At 42.3% G+C, this 20,567-nt stretch overlaps 1 protein-coding gene across 1 annotated transcript in view; it reads right to left on the minus strand.

Annotated features, from left to right (window-relative positions):
• The window catches only part of LOC129820011 (collagen alpha-1(XXII) chain-like), an 82,600-nt gene that overhangs the window by 57,778 nt on the left and 4,255 nt on the right, over window positions 1-20,567 (minus strand). Inside the window, exons 3-7 of the mRNA XM_055876799.1 lie at window positions 18,991-19,071; window positions 5,998-6,109; window positions 4,654-4,777; window positions 853-1,128; window positions 220-300 (exon numbers count right to left, since the gene is read on the minus strand). Coding sequence (XP_055732774.1) covers window positions 220-300; window positions 853-1,128; window positions 4,654-4,777; window positions 5,998-6,109; window positions 18,991-19,071 — 674 coding nt within the window. The remainder of the gene's footprint in view (window positions 1-219; window positions 301-852; window positions 1,129-4,653; window positions 4,778-5,997; window positions 6,110-18,990; window positions 19,072-20,567) is intronic.

The following is a 20,567-nucleotide window of genomic DNA, read 5'->3' on the forward strand; positions in this document are numbered from 1 at the left end:
GGAATTAAAAAACAGTGTTATCGTCAGAAGGTGAAGCAGTGAAGTATGATAGGCATTCTGTCCAGCAGAGTGGCCCAGGCCCACCACAGTGACAGACAATTGGCTGACTCACTGGAGTGGCTCACCACTGTAAGGTGAGTATGAGAACCATGGCAGACATGCTCCTGGAGTGGCCTACCACAAAGACAGGTGCCCTGTCTGTCTGACTGTCTGACTCACCGGCCCGGTGGGCAGATCACAGCAGGTCTCCAGCTCAGCGTGTTTGGAATCACAGTAGATGATCATTCTCTGAAGGTCAAACTGCAGGGACAGAAAGTCACAAAGTTAGCTAAATGTACACTACAGTACAGTAAATGAACACAGAATCACAAGATGGACACTAGTCTAAAAATGCAATATAAACAGTACTTCCTTAAAGATGCACTATGCAGAAATCGCTCCGCCATTTCCTGGTTGCTAAAAATCTAATAGTTCTCCTAATTTGAGTTTATGTGACAAAACAAGCAAGTATAGTGTAGAGAATCATTGTACCATCTAAATTGCTGTGAAATATCTTTCCCATAAACAAAAATATTGTATTTTCAGCTGTTTGACACAAAAACAAAACTTAAGAATGTGAAGCATAGAAATGGGGCACATAGAACAAATCTACTGCAATTTAGACTTGCTTTCAATGAGAATGATCTATAGCACAGATTTCGATGTGAATTCGGTTGGGATTCCCAAAAAGTTACATATTGCACCTTTAATCCACCATGTTGTTCCACCACCTGCTGTAGCTTACTTCCAACCCCCTGACCTTCCCACTGCTCTTAACCTCATCCCTGATATTTGTAACCGCCAGCCACTCACATCAATGGGCACGCTGTCATACAGCCTCTTTCCGATCACAGTCTTCCCGTGGATATCGATGTCCTCCCTGTCCCCGATGGGCAGGGTCTGGATGAATTTACAGTCCAGGTAGAGAGACACAGCCTTGGCCTCGACGCTCAGGGCGATCTTGTGCCAATTCCTGTCGAACAGGTTGTCCACCTCCTCGTTCTTGAACACAGCTCTTACTGCGTCTTTGGTCAGCCCCACTGCGTTGTATTCCACTGCCTTGTTCTCACCGTCCAGACGGATAGACACCTGGATAGGAGCGACAGTGGAAGGATCAAGTGAATAAACTTGAATATGTTAATAATGAAAGGATTCTCTTAAACATGTTCTATGCTATCATAGAAAATACAATTTTATTGGTCACATACACAGATTTAGCATATGTTATTGTGGGTGCAGCAAAGTTCTTGTGTTCCTAGCTGTGTAGTATCTAACAATTCACAACAACACACACAAATCTAAAAGTAAAAGAATGGAATTAAGAAATATGCAAATATTAGGACGAGCAGTGGCATTGGAGTGGCATTGAATAAAATACAGTAGAATACAGTGTATACACATGAAATTAGTAAAACAGTATGTAAACTTTATTAATGTGACTAGTGTTCCATTATTATTAAAGTGACCAGTGATTCCATGTCTCCAGTATGTACATAGGGCAGCAGCCTCTAAGGGGCAGGGTTGAGTAACTGGGTGGTAGCCGGCTAGTGATGGCTATTTAATAGTCTGATGGCCTTGAGATAGAAGCTGTTTGATGCCCCTCATACTGCCTTCGCCTTCTGGCTGATAGCAGGGTGAACAGGCAGTGGCTCAGGTGGTTGATGTCTTTATGATCTTTTTGACCTTCCTGTGACATCGGGTGCTGTAGGTGTCCTGGAGAGCAGGCAGTGTGCCCCCGGTAATGCGTTGGGCTGACTCTGGAGGGCCCTGCGGTTGCGGACGGTGCAATTGCTGTACCAGGTGGTCATACAGCCCGACAGGATGCTCTCAATTATGCATCTGTAAAAGTTTGTGAGGGTCTTAGGGGCCAAGCCGAATTTTTTCAGCCTCTTGAGGTTGAAGATGCACTGTTGTTCCTTCTTCACCACACTGTCTGTGTGGGTGGACCATTTCAGATTGTCATTGATGTGTACGCCGAGGAACTTGAAGCTTTTCAGCTTCTCCACTGCGGTTCAGTCGATGTGGATAGGGGCGTGCTCCTTCTGCTGTCTCCTGAAGTCCACGATCAGCTCCTTCATTTTGTTGACGTTGAGTGAGAGGTTATGTTTCTGGCATCACTCCACCAGGGCCTTCACCTCCTCCCTGTAGGCTCTCGTCATTGTTGGTAATCAGGCATACGGTACTATTGTTGTGTTGTCTGCAAACTTGCTTATTGAGTTGGAGGCGTGCATGGCCATGCAGTCATGGGTGAACAGGGAGTACAGGAGGGGGCTGAGCATCCACCCTTGTGGGGCCCCTGGGTTGAGGATCAGTGTAGTGGAGGTGTTGTCTCCTACCTTCACCACCTGGGGGCGGCCCGTCAGGAAGTCAAGGACCCAGTTGCACAGGGCGGGGTTCAGACCCAGGGCCCCGAGCTTAATGATGAGCTTGGAGGGTACTTTGGTGTTGAAGGCTGAGCTATAGTCAATGAACAGCATTCTTACATAGCTATTCCTCTTGTCCAGATGTGATAGGGCAGTGTTAGTGTGACAGTGATTGCATCATCTGTGGATCTATTGGGGCGGTATGCTAATTGAAGTGGGTCTAGGGTGTCAGGTAAGGTAGAGATGATATGATCCTTAACTAGCCTCTCAAAGCACTCCAGGATGACAGAAGAGAGTGCTACAGGGAGATAGTCATTTAGTTCAGTTACCTTTGCTTTCTTGGGTACAAGAGCAATGGTGGACATCTTCAAGCAAGTGGGGACAGCAGATAGTCAAATCAAATCAAATCACATTGTATTTGTCACACACACACACCAAAGGTGTAGAGCTTACAGTGAAATGCTTACTTACAAGCCCTTAACCCAAAATGCAGTTTTAAGAAAAAATAAGTGTTAAGAAAGTATTTACTAAAAAAATGAAGTAAAACAATTTAAAAAAATTACAATTAAAAAAACAAATAAAAAGCAACAATAAAATAACAGTAATGAGGCTATATACAGGAGGTACCGGTACAGAGTCAATGTGCGGGGGAACAGGTTAGTCGAGGTATCGATAATAAACAGAGAGTAGCAACAGTGTAAATAATCAGGGTAGCCATTTGGTTCGCTGTTCAGGAGTCTTTTGGCATGTGGGTAGTTGCTGTTAAGAAGCCTGGAACTAGACTTGGCAATCCGATACCGCTTGCCGTGCGGTAGCAGAGAGAACAGTCTATGACTGGGGTGGCAGGAGTCTTAGGCAATGTTTAGGGCCTTCCTCTGACATCGCCTGGTATAGAAGTCCTGGATGGCGGGAAGCTTGGCCGAAGTGATGTACTGGGCCGTACGCACTACCCTCTGTAGTGCCTTGCGGTTGGAGGCCGAGCAGTTACCATACCAGGCAGTGATGCAACCAGTCAGGATGCTCTTGTTGGTGCAGCTGTAGAACCTTTTGAGGATCTGAGGACACATGCCAAATCTTTTCAGTCTCCTGAGGGGGAATAGTTGTTGTCATGCCCTGTTCACGACTGTCTTGGTCTCTCAACCTGCTCCATTACAGCCCCGTCGATGAGAATGGGGCATGCTCAGCCCTGCTTTTCCTGTAGTCCACGATCATCTCCTTTTTTCTTGATCACATTGAGGGAGAGGTTGTTGTCCTGGCACCACACGGCCAGGTCTCTGACCTCCTACCTATAGGCTATCTCATCGTTGTCAGTGATCAGGCCTACAACTGTTGTGTCGTCTGCAAACTTAATGATGGTGTTGGAGTTGTGCTTGGCAATGTCGTTGGGGGTGAACAGGGAGTACAGGAGGGGACTAAGCGCACTCCCCTAAGGGGCCCCGTGTTGAGGATCAGCGTGGCAGTTGTGTTGTTACCTACCCTTACCACCTGGGGGCGCCCCGTCAGGAAGTCCAGGATCCAGTTGCAGAGGGAGGTGTTTAGTCCCAGGGTCCTTAGCTTGGTGAGGAGCTTTGAGGGCACTATGGTGTTGAACGCTGAGCTGTAGTCAATGCATAGTATTCTCACATAGGTGTTCATTTTGTCCAGGTGGGAAAGGGCAGTGTGGATTGCAATAGAGATTGCGTCATCTGTGGATCTGTTGCGGCAGTATGCAAATTGTAGTGGGTCTAGGGTTTCTGGGATAATGGTGTTGATGTGATACATGACCAGCCTTACATAGCACATCATGACTACAGATGTGAGTGCTACGGGTCGGTAGTCATTTAGGCAGGTTACCTCCGCTACAGTTCTGCCTGCTCTGACTCTGGTCCCTGTCTCCAGTCGCACGTCTCGTCATCCTGCTACTCTGTCCTGGATTCCCCACTCTACTACTCCCTTGGATTCCCCTCCAGACCTGCTTCCCCTGTTTCCAGCAACCCGCCCGAGCTTCCCCTGACCTGCACTCCATCTCCCCTCTGTGTGTCAATAAAGACCTTGGTTACTTCATCCCAGTCTCCTCGTCTGAGCCTGCTCTTGGGTTCCCCTGTTCCACTCAGTATAACACAACATCCCCAATGCTATTCAATGGTACAACTGATCAGGAAAATAATCATCATGCCTCTCTGTCGACATGCCAGCACTGCAATTGGCAATACAATAGACTCAGCATGTGATCTGTTGATGAACACACACACACACCACTATGATAACCCACCTGTGGAATTCCATACTTGTCAAAGATCTGCCAGAGGTACCAGTCCTCCCGTCTCGAGGTTTTCCTGAACTTGAAAGTCGTCACAAAGGCATATTCATCTGGCAGACCTTGAGGGAACACGTCTCTGGAAAACATCAACAGCACAGATGGTTGCCATTCAATCATCACATCCACACTACATGCATGCATTATCACTGGATTGTTGACGTAGCTCACTGTAGTATATCTACTGCTACAGGCCTACATATCATTCTGACTATATGACTAGATTGTATTTGGATTACTGAGACAGTTGTATTTGGGTTGTTAATTGGATTCGTTCTGACATTCTTGCTTTCTTGTTTCTTGACTGTTCTTTATTTATGAACTTGTTTGACATTTTACTGCACAGGTAGGAGCTAGTAACACAAGCATTTCACTGCACCCGCTATAACATCTTCTAAACTGTGTTTGCGACCAATACACTTTGATTTGATTTGATCAATCAGCTTGCAACTGAGATTTTCATCACAAACGGGTGTTTTTGGTTTACATCGCATCTTATTATTGATAATTGTTTTGAGGTGTTTTGACTCATTTATATGCTAATATGGCAAAAATTCACCTGCTAGCTAACCAACAACTGTAATCATGTATTTGAGAAACAGACAGTGCTCATCGTGCAAATGTGATTATGTTTTCAATAAACATTTGGATATTAAATATAGTTTACATGTTGTCAACAATCTAAGCCATTTCCAGTCTTTTTCCCTATAGTTGAACACGGGTGGTTTTATTGCTAATTAACAACTGGTGGGTCTTATCCTGAATGCCGATTTGTTAAAACCGCATTCCATCCGGTGTCTATTCCACAAGTTACCACTGGCTAAATCTATGATGTTAAAATGCCTATTTACTCTGTTCAAAATCCACTGTCTAATGAGCCCAGCCAGGCAATTTATAAACTTGAACTCCACTATAAAAAGCATTTGGACGTTATCTCAGATTTCTTTTAGACTAACAATGAGTTTTCTACAGCGGAAATTTGTATAAACCTTGCCGTCTGTCTCTCCAACATTTGCAACTTTATTTCAATATTCAAATTCGATCTCCAGATATCCCATAGTAATGAACGTGTCGGGAGTCAGGATGAGACAGACAGGCAGGCAGCTTTTCTCAGCTTCGACTCAAGCCTAACAACACCCGTGCCAATATTTCTCTGGCATTATCACTTAAACTACCAACCCATGTATGCACACGGCCAAATATCACACCTGTGCCATGACTTCCATCGCCTTGTGGCCTGCGCCACTGGCGCAATCTCACATGGTATTTGTCACGGTAAATACAAAATAGTTAACTCACTCTGTCTGTTGTACAATAGGCATGGTCCCAAGTCGAACATAGGAGCTCTGGCCCTCATCAAACCTTGATCCCAGTATGTTTTCCACTTTGAAGTATTCCATCAGGTCGAACCCTGCAACAGACGGGACAGAAGATAACATGATTAGCCTAGAGTTGTAGCTGAGTAAATCAAATACATAAAGTGGTTTGTAGAACTTTCTTCTGATCACCAATAGAGGGAGCACAGATCATGAAAAGGCCAGAGCAACACACAAAAAAACATAAAATATACCTATAGGTTGAAAATGACTGACAGAGAGATACCAATTACCCAAGTAATTAGGATGATATTTATACCGTTTCTCACAATATATAAACTAACGTTAAAAAGTTTGGGGTCACTTAGAAATGTCCTTGTTTTCCCACTCCTCTTTCTATTCTGGTTGGAGCCAGTTTGCGCTGTTCTGTGAAGGGAGTGGCACACAGCACTGTACGAGATCTTCAGTTTCTTGGCAATTTCTCACATGGAATAGCCTTCATTTCTCAGAACAAGAATAGACTGATGAGTTTCAGAAGAAAGTTATTTGTTTCTGGCCATTTTGAGCCTGTAATCGAACCCACAAATGCTGGTGCTCCAGACACTCAACTAGTCTAAAGAAGGCCAGTTTTATTGCTTCTTTAATCAGGACAACAGTTTTCAGCTCAGCTAACATAATTGCAAAAGGGTTTTCTAATGATCAATTAGCCGTTTAAAATGATAAACTTGGATTAGCTAACACAACGTGCCATTGGAACACAGGAGTGATGGTTGCTGATAATGGGCCTCTGTACGCCTATGTAGATATTCCATTAAAAATCTGTAGTTTCCAGCTACAATAGTAATTTGCAACATTAACAATGTCTACACTGTATTTATCAATTTGATGTTATTTTAATGGACAAAAATTTGGTTTTCTTTCAAAAACAAGGGCATGTCCAAGTGACCCCAAACCTTTGAATGGTAGTGTATATGCATTTATTAAAAATAAAAAAAACAGAAATACCTTACTTACATAAATATTCAGACCCTTTGTTATGAGAATCAAAATTGAGCTCAGGTACATCCTGTTTCCATTGATCACCCTTGAGATGTTTCTACAACTTGATTGGAGTCCACTTGTGGTAAATTCAATTGATTGGACATGATTTGGAAAGGCACACACCTGTCTATATGAGGACTCACAGTTGACAATGCATGACAGAGCAAAAACCAAGCCATGAGTTCGAAAGAATGTGTCCGTAGATTGTGTCAAGGCACAGATCTGGGGAAGGCTACCAAAAATACTCTGCAACATTGAAAGTCCCCAAGAACACAGTGGCCTCCATCATTCTTAAGTGGAGTAAGTTTGGAACTACCAAGACTCTTCCTAGAGCTGGCCGCCCGGCAAAACTTAGCAATCGGGGGAGAAGGGCCTGGTCAGGGAGGTGACCAAGAACCCGATGGTCACTCTGACAGAGCTCCTGGAGAGCTCTGTGGATATGGGAGAACCTTTCAGAAGGCCAACCATGTCTGCAGCATTCCACCAATCAGGCCTTTATGGTTGACAGCCTGCATGGAGTTTTCCAAAAGTCACCTAAAGGACTCAGACCATGAGAAAAAAGATTATCTGGTCTGACGAAACTAGATTGAACTCTTTGGCCTGAATGCCAAGCATCACATCTGGCACCATCCCTATGGTGAAGCATGGTGGTGGCAGCATCATACTGTGGGGATGTTTTTCAGAGGCAGGGACTGGGAGACTAGTCAGGATCGAGGTGAAGATGAAAGGAGTAAAGTACAGAGAGATCCTTGATGAAAACCTGCTTCATAGCGCTCAGGACCTTAGACTAGGGCGAAGGTTCATCTTCCAACAAAACAACAACCCTAAGCACACAGCCAAGACAACGCATGAGTGGCTTCGGGACAAGTCTCTGAATGTCATTGAGTGGCCCAGCCAGATCCCAGACTTGAACCCGATCTAACATCTCTGAAGAGACCTGAAAATATCTGTGCAGCAACGCTCCCCACCCAACCTGACAGAGCTTGAGAGAATCTGCTGAGAAGAATTGGAGAAATTTCCCAAATACAGGTGTGCCAAGCTTGCAGTGTCACACCCAAAAAGCCAATGGTGCTTCAACAAGTACTGAGAAAAGGGTCTGAATACTTATTTAAATGTGACATTTCCTTATTTGTATAAATTTGCTAAAAAATCTAAAGACTTGTTTTTGCTTTGTCAATTTTGGGTATTGTGTGTATATTGATGAGGGGGAAAATATATTTGATCAATTTATGAACAAGGCTGTAACATCGCAAAATGTGGAAAAAGTCAAGGGGTCTGAATACTTTCTGAATGCACTGTATATCGTTATTATCACGTCGAGACAGATACATTTTAATTTAGGGGGGTGGGGGGAGAGAGCGAGAGAGAGAGAGAAAGAGGGATCCCAAGGTATTGTATAGCAGTAATATTCGTGATTCTGGAGTTAGCAAATAGGCATTTGTCATCCCAGCATAAAATATTACAGTATGTCATCACCTGAGAAAAGAATAGTTACAGACAGAAGGAAATTATCTTTGTAGTTTGTGGTTACCTACTAATTGACCATCAAAGTAGCTATTAAACTGGTTTGACTGAAAACGTCCCAGACTGGTGTAGGAATAGGGTCTCATCCAGCGATCCTATTGAACAAGTGGCGAGATTGACTAGTGACATCACCATTCAGAGCCAGAGGAAACCTTTAAGTCACTCAGTAATCATCATGCCTAACTCATTTACATCTGAGTGTTGAAAGATAGACCCAACATGTTGAATAAATACTGAAAAGAGTCAGTAGAGAACCATTGAACCATAGACTGGCGGCCATGATGTCCCCACTGTGTGTAATGATGAACCGGCAGCCTAGCCCAGTGCTCCGATGTTGCCATCTGTCCGGATCAAATGAATGCAGCGTGTCTTTCCTTTTCCTAGTCACTGCACTCTTTTGGCGTTCCCCACAGAGCCAGGTTGCCCCATTGGCCGTCTGTTCTTTGGCTGTTCAGAATAACTTTTTGGAGGATGATGATTATACAGCATCCTCTGCCAATCCAAATTACAGGTCTGTGCTACAGCCATGGCTCGTCCCTAAAGCCATGGGACTCAGCGAGCCAATGGAGCACGGAGAGTATTTGCATAGTGCAGTACGGTGACAGAAGAGAAAACAGAGGTATTAAAAAACTCACAGCTGGATTATGGGTGGTTTGGTACCTCCTTCGACCACTCCCACCCAGATGACATCTGATCTCAAAGTCTCTGTTAAAGAACCAACAGGCTAGTTACCCCAGTGTTTCCCCTACCATCATTTTCTTGGCGGGGTGGGGCGAGACCTGTCTGTCTGTCCGAGTAGTTGTCCCTTCCCTGCTGTGAGATGAAGTAGATGGATGCAGCAGGTCAGAGGAATGTCGATCAGCTATCCAGCAGCGTGGTATGACACGGCTATGGGGCCCCTGTATGTTTTAGGGTTCTTTTTTCCTCTGTTGCTAATGTGTGTTTCAAGGCTGTTTCTACAGAACCAGAGTAGGTTTCAGCAGCACTCTCACATTACCGCCTCCATAATGAAACTTAACTGCCCCTTGAACAATGTATACCGTATTGACATTCGCAAGGCATATTTCTTCTGAATTACGTACATATGGTGAATGTGATTCAAATCTAACTGAGAAAATGTGTACTGTAGCCTGATTAAAACTCTCTTCAGAGTGATTCTCTGTTGCATGAAGAGCAGTCTGCCGTCTGGACTGAAACTTATGAAGGAACTCAGCATAGCAGGGTATTCAAGATGCCTGTACTACCAGATACACAGTTGCTGTAAGAAACATTTACAGCAGACAAAAACTACAAATATAATTCAACACACTTTTCTCATGAATTATGCCAAACTGGCTGAGTATTTATAGGCATTGGCATTGGGATTCAGATCAGATGGATAACTGGCAACATTAGTAAACACCCTCCCCTTGGCCCTGCTGGCATTGCCATAGTGACTTGTTTGTTGTTTAAAAGGGTGTGTTTTCTTCAAACCACGTTAATATGGTGGGTGACTAACCCTGGAAACCTCACACTCACACACACACTCACACTCGCACGCACACTCGCATACACAACTGTTCCATTGGAGCACCATGACATAACTGCATACAAAGCTAATTTTAGGCTTCTGACTTTAAACAAGTGGAGTTTGATCCCAGCCAACACATAATGTTCTGAGAACCATATGTTTCGTAGAGATTGGTAAGAACATGGTTGTCCTATGGTTATTTTGCATACAACCCTCACACAACTTTCTGGGAATGATGCAGGAAAGATGCTTGGCTTTGGAATATTCTCAGCACATTTAGGGAACTTGACAAAAAACGTTATTTTCTTGGTATTTCATTACTTTAACAGAATGTTTTCTAAAAGTTCAAACATGTTTACATTTCATTTCAATTTTGGTAATGTTCTAGGAACATTCTCTAACTGGTTTGACACTGGGAATGTTCTCAAATAGTTAAGAGAATGTTCAGAAACAATGTTCTTCTGTGGAATTTTCAGTACTTCAGCATAACGTTTCTTTGGTGTGACTTTCTACCATATATGGCCATACAAATGTATAAAGGCAAGCCGATTACCTCGTTTCAAGATGGCTGCTACTTTCATTCTGGTTAGCGTTGTGAAGCATAAACAAAATGAACATGGAATGCGTTGATTCACACCGAAAGCCGAGACTCCACAGATCATGAGGATGTCTTATTTGTCTAACTCTGACCTACCACCAGCTCCGAGAGTCAATATTTTTTATTTTACTCAACATTTTCACCAAACAGCAAACATCTTGCAAGGTAAGCTTAAATTTGGTCTGTGTTTGAGCTATAGATACATAGAGGATATTAAATTCATCCTTAGGTTGGTAAGAACAAATCTAGCCTATTGTCAATGTTATCTGATGATGTATGACTTAATGGCAAAATCGAATGTACACCAAGTGACTGTATCTTTGCGCATCAAAAATATGACGTCACTTGCTTACGCCCCGTAGTCATCCATTACACAGGGGATTGGCTACAATGGCACCTTGGCAGTATTGTGGCCAATGATATAAGCTTTCCAGGGATATACAGTTGACCTGGGTGGGACAAAGCAAGGCCTTGAACCTTTTATGCGTAATTCAAACTATTGCTACCTGGCTCAGAGACGTGACTCACCGAGCATAATACATTACATTGTAAAACAGATTTCATCGCTCTAATTTAATCGATTTAGCATAAAAGATGGCTTCTCAAGAAAATTGGCTAGGGGGTGACTAGGGGGTGTTCTAGTATGTCTATTTCTATGTTGGTGCTAATATGGTTCCCAATTAGAGGCAGCTGTTTATTGTTGCCTCTGATTGGGGATCATATTTAGGTAGCCATTTCCCCACCTGTGTTTTGTGGGATATTGTTTGTGTTTAGTTGCTGTGTGCACGTCATGACTTCCCGTTGCGTTGTTGTATTTATTGTTTTGTTTGTTTGTTTGTTTGTTTGTTTGTTTGTTTGTTTGTTTGTTTGTTTGTTTGTTTGTTTGTTTGTTTGTTTGTTTCATGGAGATTAATAATATGTGGAACTATACTCACACCTTGGTCTGCTCATTACGATGATCGTGGCAAAAATTAAAATGTAAAAACTAAGAATATCGAACAGGAAGCTAATAAGAAGGCAGCTATGAATAAGTATACCGACATAGAAGCTTGAATAAAATACTGGTTGGACTCGGATTAGGGGAGCGATTTGGACAACGAGGATTTCGACTTGGCTGACAAAGATTGTTTCTATAAGGATTGGATACACTTTTAGACTTTATATTGCTAAATTACTATATCTATTTCGTTTTTTATAATTTGCCTGCTTTTGATGCTTTGGATTTAGTTTACATAGGGCTATGTAATATGTCACTTCAATGTTATATACTGTAATTCCAAGGTAGTTATTGTTTATGTTTCACATTAGTTCACTGTTTGCAGTTTTAAGTGTCAACCTTGTCAGTTATGAGAGGCCACTAAACTCTCATGGCCATTGTTAATTTGTGGTTCTCACCTCTGCCTTTGTCTCCAAAGTGTTACTGTTTGCATTGTGTGTGTGCTTCACACCTTCTATGTGAGTCTCTATACAGATAAAGTTTGGGCTTGGTGTTTTTACTCTACAGTAATGTAGTTTTGTAAATTTAGTCAACTAATTCTGTGTCTTACAACAATATATCCCTTTATTTTATTCACCACAGAGTGGAGGATGTAAAGGATTTTGATGATTTGAGAGCCACCCCTCCCCAGCAAGCGCCCCCGTCGGTCAAGGTCTTCACCCCCACGGTTATGTCAATCACCCCATCTGATGGTTCTACATCCATTCGTAATAGGCCTCATGAAAAAGAAAATAAGAAACTAACAAGATGCTTTTTGTGAAATGGAAGGACACTAGGGAAGTAACCATGCTCACCACACAGCATAAGGCATTCAATAACAACCATGTCTCAAGGAGGGTGAAAAAGGAAGAATGTCCCCGTTTCTGTGAAGGACTACAATGACAGCATGGGGGGTGTCGACCTATCTGTTGCTCTTTCAGGTCCTCCACAAGACCAGGAAGTGATGTAAGATTTTTTTTCTCCACTTTGTGGACATTGCTACAGTAAATGCTTTCATTCTCCACAAGCAAATGGCCAAAGCAAAAGGTCAAACTACTCTCTCCCAGTTGGCCTTCCGAGAGCAGCTGGTGTTGACAATGCCTGAATTGGGGAACCAAAGCAACATCACAACCATCACAAGGCCCCCCACTCAAGGTGAGCGCCACTATCCAACATGCATGCCAAAAGAGAAAAGGAAGAACTGCAAGCATTGCACAAAACACAAGGGGGGGTGAAATGCCAGATCTTCTGTCTTAAATGCCAGTTCGCTTTTGGTTTCCTGGCAGAGAGGGACTGCTTCAAAGACTATCACTACATGCACAAGCTACGGTGAAAGTGAAATCTAATCATCTAGACCTGGGATATAAAACGAACACGAATGCTATTTGTAAATAGTTCCGCTTATTTCTATTTTTGCGCCTTTTTTAGTGAAAGACACGTACGTGTGTAACCACGTTTGTGTTTGATAAGACATTTTAATGTATTTTTTTATGTATAGCTGTTGCTTTTATATTGTTTTTGTAAACAGTTCATTTGTGTGTGGAACCAATACATTGGATATGCCTAGGCTAAACATTCAGAGAGGTTGAAAAAACACTTGGATATCCCCTGTATGTCCCGACACCACCACAATGTTTGAGAGAGGTTGGTTTTGTAGAAATTTAGTTTAGTTTTTATAGTGAACAATAACTTTTAGGCACAACCAGTGTGCAAAAACAGTGAAATTACCACATTCTGACGCTTTGGTGAGGTTGAAAGGACACTTGAATGTACCCTGGATAACCCATAACACCACCACATGTTTGAGTGAGGTTGATATGGTAGAAATTGTGTTTTATACAAAAGAAATTGCATTTAGGAAATATAAATGTGTATTAGCACTGGAATTATCTAATTTACAGACATACGCCACTTTGGAGAGGTTTAGGGACACTTGGAAACGTCCCATGACCACACCTGACACCACTTACTAAAACATCTGCCCATTTCTAGTTGTTAGGTCTATCAATCCCATTTTTTATCTGATGATGTGGAAGCCATCTGTGTTTCCAGCTCTGGGTATCAATAATTCACTTATAGCTTGCCAATGAAAGGGGTGGTATACAGAAGATAGCCCTATTTGGTAAAGACCAAGTCGCTCCGCTTTTCAGTTTGCAGCAGATAACAACTGGAACGAGTTGCAAAAAATAAATCTAACTAGACCGTTTTATCTCCATCTTTTCATTCAAAGACTCAATCATGGACACTCTTATTGACAGTTGAGGCTGTGTCGCGTGATATTGCCTCTTCCTTCTTGCCCTTTGTGCTGTTGTCTGTGCCCAATAATGTTTGTACCATGTTTTGTGCTGTTGCCATGTTGTGTTGCTACCATTTTGTTGTCATGTTGTGTTGCTACCATGCTGTGTTTTCATGTGTTGCTGCCATGCTATGTTGTCTAAGGTCTCTCTTTATGTTGTGTTGTGGTGTCTCTGTTGTCACGATGTGTGTTTTGTATTATATTTTTATTTTATTTTTAATCCCAGCCCCTGTCCCCGCAGGAGGCCTTTTGCCTTTTGGTAGGCCAGTATTCTAAATAAGAATTTGTTCTTAACTGACTTGGCTAGTTAAATAAATAAACATTTTTAAAAATAATATATAATGGCAAGAACAGCTCAAATAAATAAAGAGAAACGACAGTCCATCATTACGTTAAGACATGAAGGTCAGTCAATACGGAACATTTCAAGAACTTTTAAAGTTTCTTCAAGTGCAGCTGCAAAAAACATCAAGCGTTCTGATGAAACTGGCTCTCATGAGAACAGCCACAGGAAAGGAAGACCCAGAGTTCATAGAGTTACGGGCCTCAGAATTTTCAGCCCAAATAAATTCAAGTAACATCTCAACATCCTCTGTTAGGAGGAGACCGGGTGAATCAGGCGTTCGTGGTCGAATTGCTGCAAAGAAACCACTACTAAAGGACACTTATAAGAAAAAGAGACTTGCTTGGTCCCAGAAACACGAGCAATGGACATTAGACCGGTGAAAATCTGTCCTTTGGTCTAAAGAGAGCAAATTTGAGATTTTTGGTTCCAACCGCCGTGCCTTTGTGAGATGCAGAGTAGGTGAATGGAAGATCTCCGCATGTGTGGTTCCCACTGTGAAGCATGTAGGAGGAGGTGTGGGGGTGCTTTGCTGGTGACACTGTCTGTGATTTATTTAGAATTCAAGGCACAATTAACCAGCATGGCTACCACAGCATTCTGCAGTGATACACCATCCCATCTGGTTTGTGCTTAGTGGGACTATCATTTTGTTTTTCAACAGGACAATGACCCAAAACATCTCCAGGCTGTGTACGGGCTATTTAACCAAGGAGGAGAGTGATGGAGTGCTGCATCAGATGACTTGGCCTCCACAATCACCTGACCTCAATACATTTGAGATTGTTTGGGATGAGTTGGACCGCAGAGTGAAGGAAAAGCATCCAGCAAGTGCTCAGCATATGCCAACAAGTGCTCCATCAAGACTGTTGGAAAAGCACTCCAGGTGAAGCTGGCTGAGAGAATGCCAAGCGTGTGCAGAGCTGTCATCAAGGCAAAGGGTGGCTACTTTCAAAAATCTCAAATATAAAATATATTTTGATTTGATTAACACTTTTGTGGTTACTACATGATTCCATATATGTGTTATTTCATAGTTTTGATGTCTTCACTATTAATCAACAATGTAGAAAATAGTAAAAAGAAAGAGAAACCCCTGAATGAGTTTGTGTGTCCAAACTTTTGACTGGTACTGTATATATTCAAGGAATACCAGTACCTAGTCAATGTGCAGGGGTACGAGGTAATTGAGGTACAGTTGAAGTCGGAAGTTTACATACACTTAGGTAGGAGTCATTAAAACTCATTTTTCGACCACTCCACACATTTCTTGTTAACAAACTATAGTTTTGGCAAGTCAGTTAGGACATCTACTTTGTGCATGACACAAGTCATTGTTCCAACAATTCTTTACAGATAGATTATTTCTCTTTTAATTCGCTCTATCACAATTCCAGTGGGTCAGAAGTTTACTGTTACTTTAAACAGCTTGGAAAATTCCAGAAAATGATGCCATAGCTTTAGAAGATTCAGATTCAGGCTAATTGACATGATTTGAGTCAATTGGAGGTGTACCTGTGGATGTATTTCAAGGCCTACCTTCATACTCAGTGCCTCTTTGCTTGACATCATGGGAAAATCAAAGGAAATCAGCCAAGACCTCAGAAAAAAAAATGTACACCTCCACAAGTCTAGTTCATCCTTGGGAGCAATTTACAAATGCCTGAAGGTACCACGTTCATCTGTACAAACAATAGAACGCAAGTATAAACACCATGGGACCACGCAGCCGTCATACCGCTCAGGAAGGAGACATGTTCTGTCTCCTAGAGATGAATGTACTTTGGTGCGAAAAGTGCAAATCAATCCCAGAATAACAGCAAAGGACCATGTGAAGATGCTGGAGGAAACAGGTACAAAAGTATCAATATCCACAGTAAAACAAGTTCTATATCGACATAACCTGAAAGGCCGCTCAGCAAGGAAGAGGCCACTGCTTCAAAACCTCCATAAAAAAGCCAGACTAACTGCACATGGGGACAAAGATCGTACTTTTTGGAGAAATGTCCTCTGGTCTGATGAAACAAAAACAGAACTGTTTGGCCATGATGACCATTTTTATGTTTGGAGGAAAAAGGGGGAAGCTTGCAAGCCGAAGAACACCATCCCAACCGTGAAGCACGGGGGTGGCAGCATCATGTTGTGGGGGTGCTTTGCTGCAGGAGGGACTGGTGCAGGTCACAAAATAGATTGCACCATGAGCAGGGACAATGATATGGATATATTGAAGCGACATCTCAAGACATCAATCAATCAAATGTATTTATAAAGCCCTTCTTACATCAGCTGATGTCACAAAGTGCTCTCCAGAAACCCAGCCTCAAACCCCAAACAGCAAGCAATGCAGGTGTAGAATCACGGTGGCTAGGAAAAACTCCCTAGAAAGGCCAGAACCTAGGAAGAAACCTAGAGAGGAACCAGGCTATGAGGGGTGGCCAGTCCTCTTCTGGCTGTGCCGGGTGGAGATTATAACAGAACATGACATCAGTCAGGACGTTAATGCTTGGTCACAAATGGGTCTTCCAAATGGACAATGACCCCAAGCATACTTCCAAAGTTGTGGCAAAATGGTTTAAGGACAACAAAGTCAAGGTATTGGAGTGTCCATCACAAAGCCCTGACCTCAAACCTATAGAAAATATGTGGGCAGAACTAAAAAAGCATGTGCGAGCAAGGAGGCCTACAAACCTGACTCAGTTACACCAGCTCTGTCAGGAGGAATGGGCCAAAATTCACCCAACTTATTGTGGGAAGCTTGTGGAAGGCTACCTGAAACGTTTGACCCAAGTTAAACAATTGAAAGGAAATGCTACCAAATACTAATTGAGTGTATGTAAACTTCTGACCAACTGGGAATGTGATGAAAGAAATAAAAGCTGAAATAAAAAATTGTCTCTACTTTTATTCTAACATTTCACAATCTTAAAATAAAGTGGTGATCCTAACTGACCTAAGACAGGGAATTCTTACTAGGATTAAATGTCAGGAATTGTGAAAAACTGAGTTTAAATGTATTTGGCTAAGATGTATGTAAACTTCCGACTTCAACTGTATGTACATATAAATTAGGTAGGTAGGGGTGAAGTGTCTAGGCCACAGGATAGATAATGAACAGTAACAGGTGTGTGTCAGCTTCTCAGACAGGTTTACAACCAACATTGTTAAACCTCTGTTCTCCCCCGGATAGGGTTTACCTGAACTTGGCTGAAAAGCTGTTTCAATATGCAGCTACACATGACTGAGTTAGGACTTAGTCCCACAATGCCCTAGAGGACTCCCCCAGCGGTCTTATCTGCTAAGGGCTTGTGTGGGTGCAGGCTTTTGTTCCAGCTAAGCAGTATCACACCTGATTCAGCTAATCAGTCTTATTTGAAACAAATTATTAGTTAAATATTTGAATCTGGTGTTACTGATTGTCTAGATGAAATTGGCCACCCTGCCTTTTGCTCTACATGGTGGTGTCAAAACTTAGACTTTTGAGTGAAGAGCTTGAAGTTTTGGCAGTTCAAATTTTGACCCTAAATCCGTGAATATCCTAATACTCAGGAGCAGTAAAGGAAAAAGGATTAAGCAGTAAAACTCTGAAGTATGTTATTATTCATATCGCTTTGATACACTAGCTTGTGAGGCTAAAGAAAGATTTTTAAGCCTTGAGACAATTGAGACATGGATTGTGTGTGTGTGTGCCATTTCTGAGGTTGAATGGGCAAGACAAAAGATTGAAGCATTGGAGTCAACATGGGCCAGGATCCCTGTGAAAATTAGCATTTTGAACAGCCTGTAAAGCTAGCATTTCTCACTGCTAGATGTTCTCTGTGATTTAGATATCTCCGTGTCGTGACTCCAATACTCGTTCTCTGATCTGCTTTCATGATACTGTAAGCGTTTCAAACTAGATTTGACAGTTTCCTCTCCCCAGGTACAGAGGCTGTAGCAGGAGTCAGACATCCCATCCCTGTCTGTTTTTCCTCTTAGCATGGTGAATTTGAGTGGGAGGCATAGACAGGAACTTAGATCCCTTAAGACTGTAAGACAACATCCTACCTATCTGGTTAAGCACTACTGCTCCACTTTTCTCAAACTCAGAAACACAGCCACTGAAAATAGAGACCACAAGAAGAACCTGAACCTGCTTAGGTTCCTTTAATATAACTAGTAAATAGAGAACTAAACCATAATTACAATTTTTAAGTTGTCATAGATAGTGATATAGTTCCTGTTCATTTAGCAAAACGCCCCACCTTCTCTTGTAGTCGAATGGAAAGTCTGTGGGTCAACTCTAGGGAAGTAGGCTTCTTCAGGAGCAAGCTTTGATACTTTTTGTAACATTATAGCAATGGAAAACTGCCCCAGCGAATGGATAAATGAATCGATATGTTTTAGCTTGTCTCAAATACTTTTTCCTTTGTGTTCTCGAAGGAAGGTCTTTAGTGATAGAGGATAAGGTATAGAAAGTCATTTAGCAATTCATTTACCATCTGGTCTTATATTTTAAAAAAAATAATGAAAAACAAACAGGTATTTGTGTAGCAGGCCTATTGTCAGATGCTGTTATTTACCATGATTGCATAGATCCAATTATCCTTTCAGTTAGACCCAAGATACATTGCATTTGACCATTCTGTTTGATGAATGTGAAACATTGAGAAAAGTTTCTAGTGAAAAAAGAGAAGAAAAGTTGTATTTACCTGGAACTTCTTCCAATCCATAGCTGGTGCTGTTGGGCTTGAAGCGGTCTGGTTGGACCTTCATATTGGGGCATAGCACGTCTGAGAGAGCAGAATTAGATTGGGGTAAGAGAAAATCTTATAGTTTATGCCTTCCATATACAGTAATTCAAGGTAGCACTTTGTATTATAATTTGTCTTACGCTGCAAAAGTACATGATTGGATTCATGCAGTCAACAAATCAATGTTTACAATGTGAAATGAAAAATATTTTTTACAGAATGCTATCTTGGACCTATCCTAGAAACCTTGTTAGCTACATAGTTGTCATTGAATAGGCTTATTAGTTTTAACTAGATGATCAGAGTTAAAAAGGCAGTGTCCCATTGAAATGGGATCCTTCATTGAAACTACCTGTAGATCTGAGACAGTCTATTTGACACAGACACACTGCGCCCAGACAGAAGATACATTCCCTCTGGCTCCAGTAGGAGTAGGGCTGCATGCACCAACCCCAGCGGTGACTGTGTTAGACTCTCTCTCTCTCTCTCACACACACACACACACACACACACACACACACACACACACACACACACACACACACACACACACACACACACACACACACACACACACACACACACACACACACACACACACAACCAAATGTATTGTTAATCATAAGTGTGTAAGTGCAGTTAGTTCCTTTGATGCCGACTTATCATACAGTAGCATCACGGTTCAAAGCCAATAATGTGAGTTAAAACTGAATTCCTCTGGTCTTAGCACAACTATGTTGAGGAATTTAAATAACTACACCGTCAACACCATTTAGTGCTAGTGCGTCTGCTCTCCTCTCAATCGTCATAGCTGACAACTGTTTCAGAGATTTGATCAATAGAGTTTAAAGCAATGAGAGTTGAGGTCTCCAATATGCCTGTTTTTGCACATGAACATCATACAACAAACCATACAGTGTTCCAGGAAAGTAGAGTGAGGTGGGCAAAGAAATGTACAGTACATTTACATTATACTGTACCCCCTCTCCAACTGAGCCACTAGTCTCCCAGGTTGAACATCATACAAAGAACCCCATCCCATTGTGCCAGCAGCATTGATACCTGTTACTTCAGCAACAACACATGGAACATTCAGGATGGGGTATTCCATCTTACAAATAGAAAATACTTCTCTGCCAATGTAAACTAACCCTGAGTGGGGGTGTTACCTTTCTTCTCTGTCACCACTGGCATCACTTGGCTGTCCCAGGCCTCTGAGGTGTGTGTGTGTGTGTGTGTGTGTGTGTGTGTGTGTGTGTGTGTGTGTGTGTGTGTGTGTGTGTGTGTGTGTGTGTGTGTGTGTGTGTGTGTGTGTGTGTGTGTGTGTGTGTGTGTGTGTGTGTGTGTGTGTGTGTGTGTGCGTGCGTGCGTGCGTGCGTGCGTGCGTGCGTGCGTGCGTAAAGCAGCCAGACACCCAAACCGCGCAGCAGATCGTGTCTCTGACAATCATGTACTATCAGACCCTGTAATTTTCTTTAATCGCAGCTATAAAAAGGACTTTGTTGAGTTAGGAAGGCTTTAACTTAACTATGGTT

The sequence above is a fragment of the Salvelinus fontinalis genome, chromosome 22, assembly GCF_029448725.1.
Source record: "Salvelinus fontinalis isolate EN_2023a chromosome 22, ASM2944872v1, whole genome shotgun sequence".
NCBI classification, from domain to species: Eukaryota; Metazoa; Chordata; class Actinopteri; order Salmoniformes; family Salmonidae; genus Salvelinus; species Salvelinus fontinalis.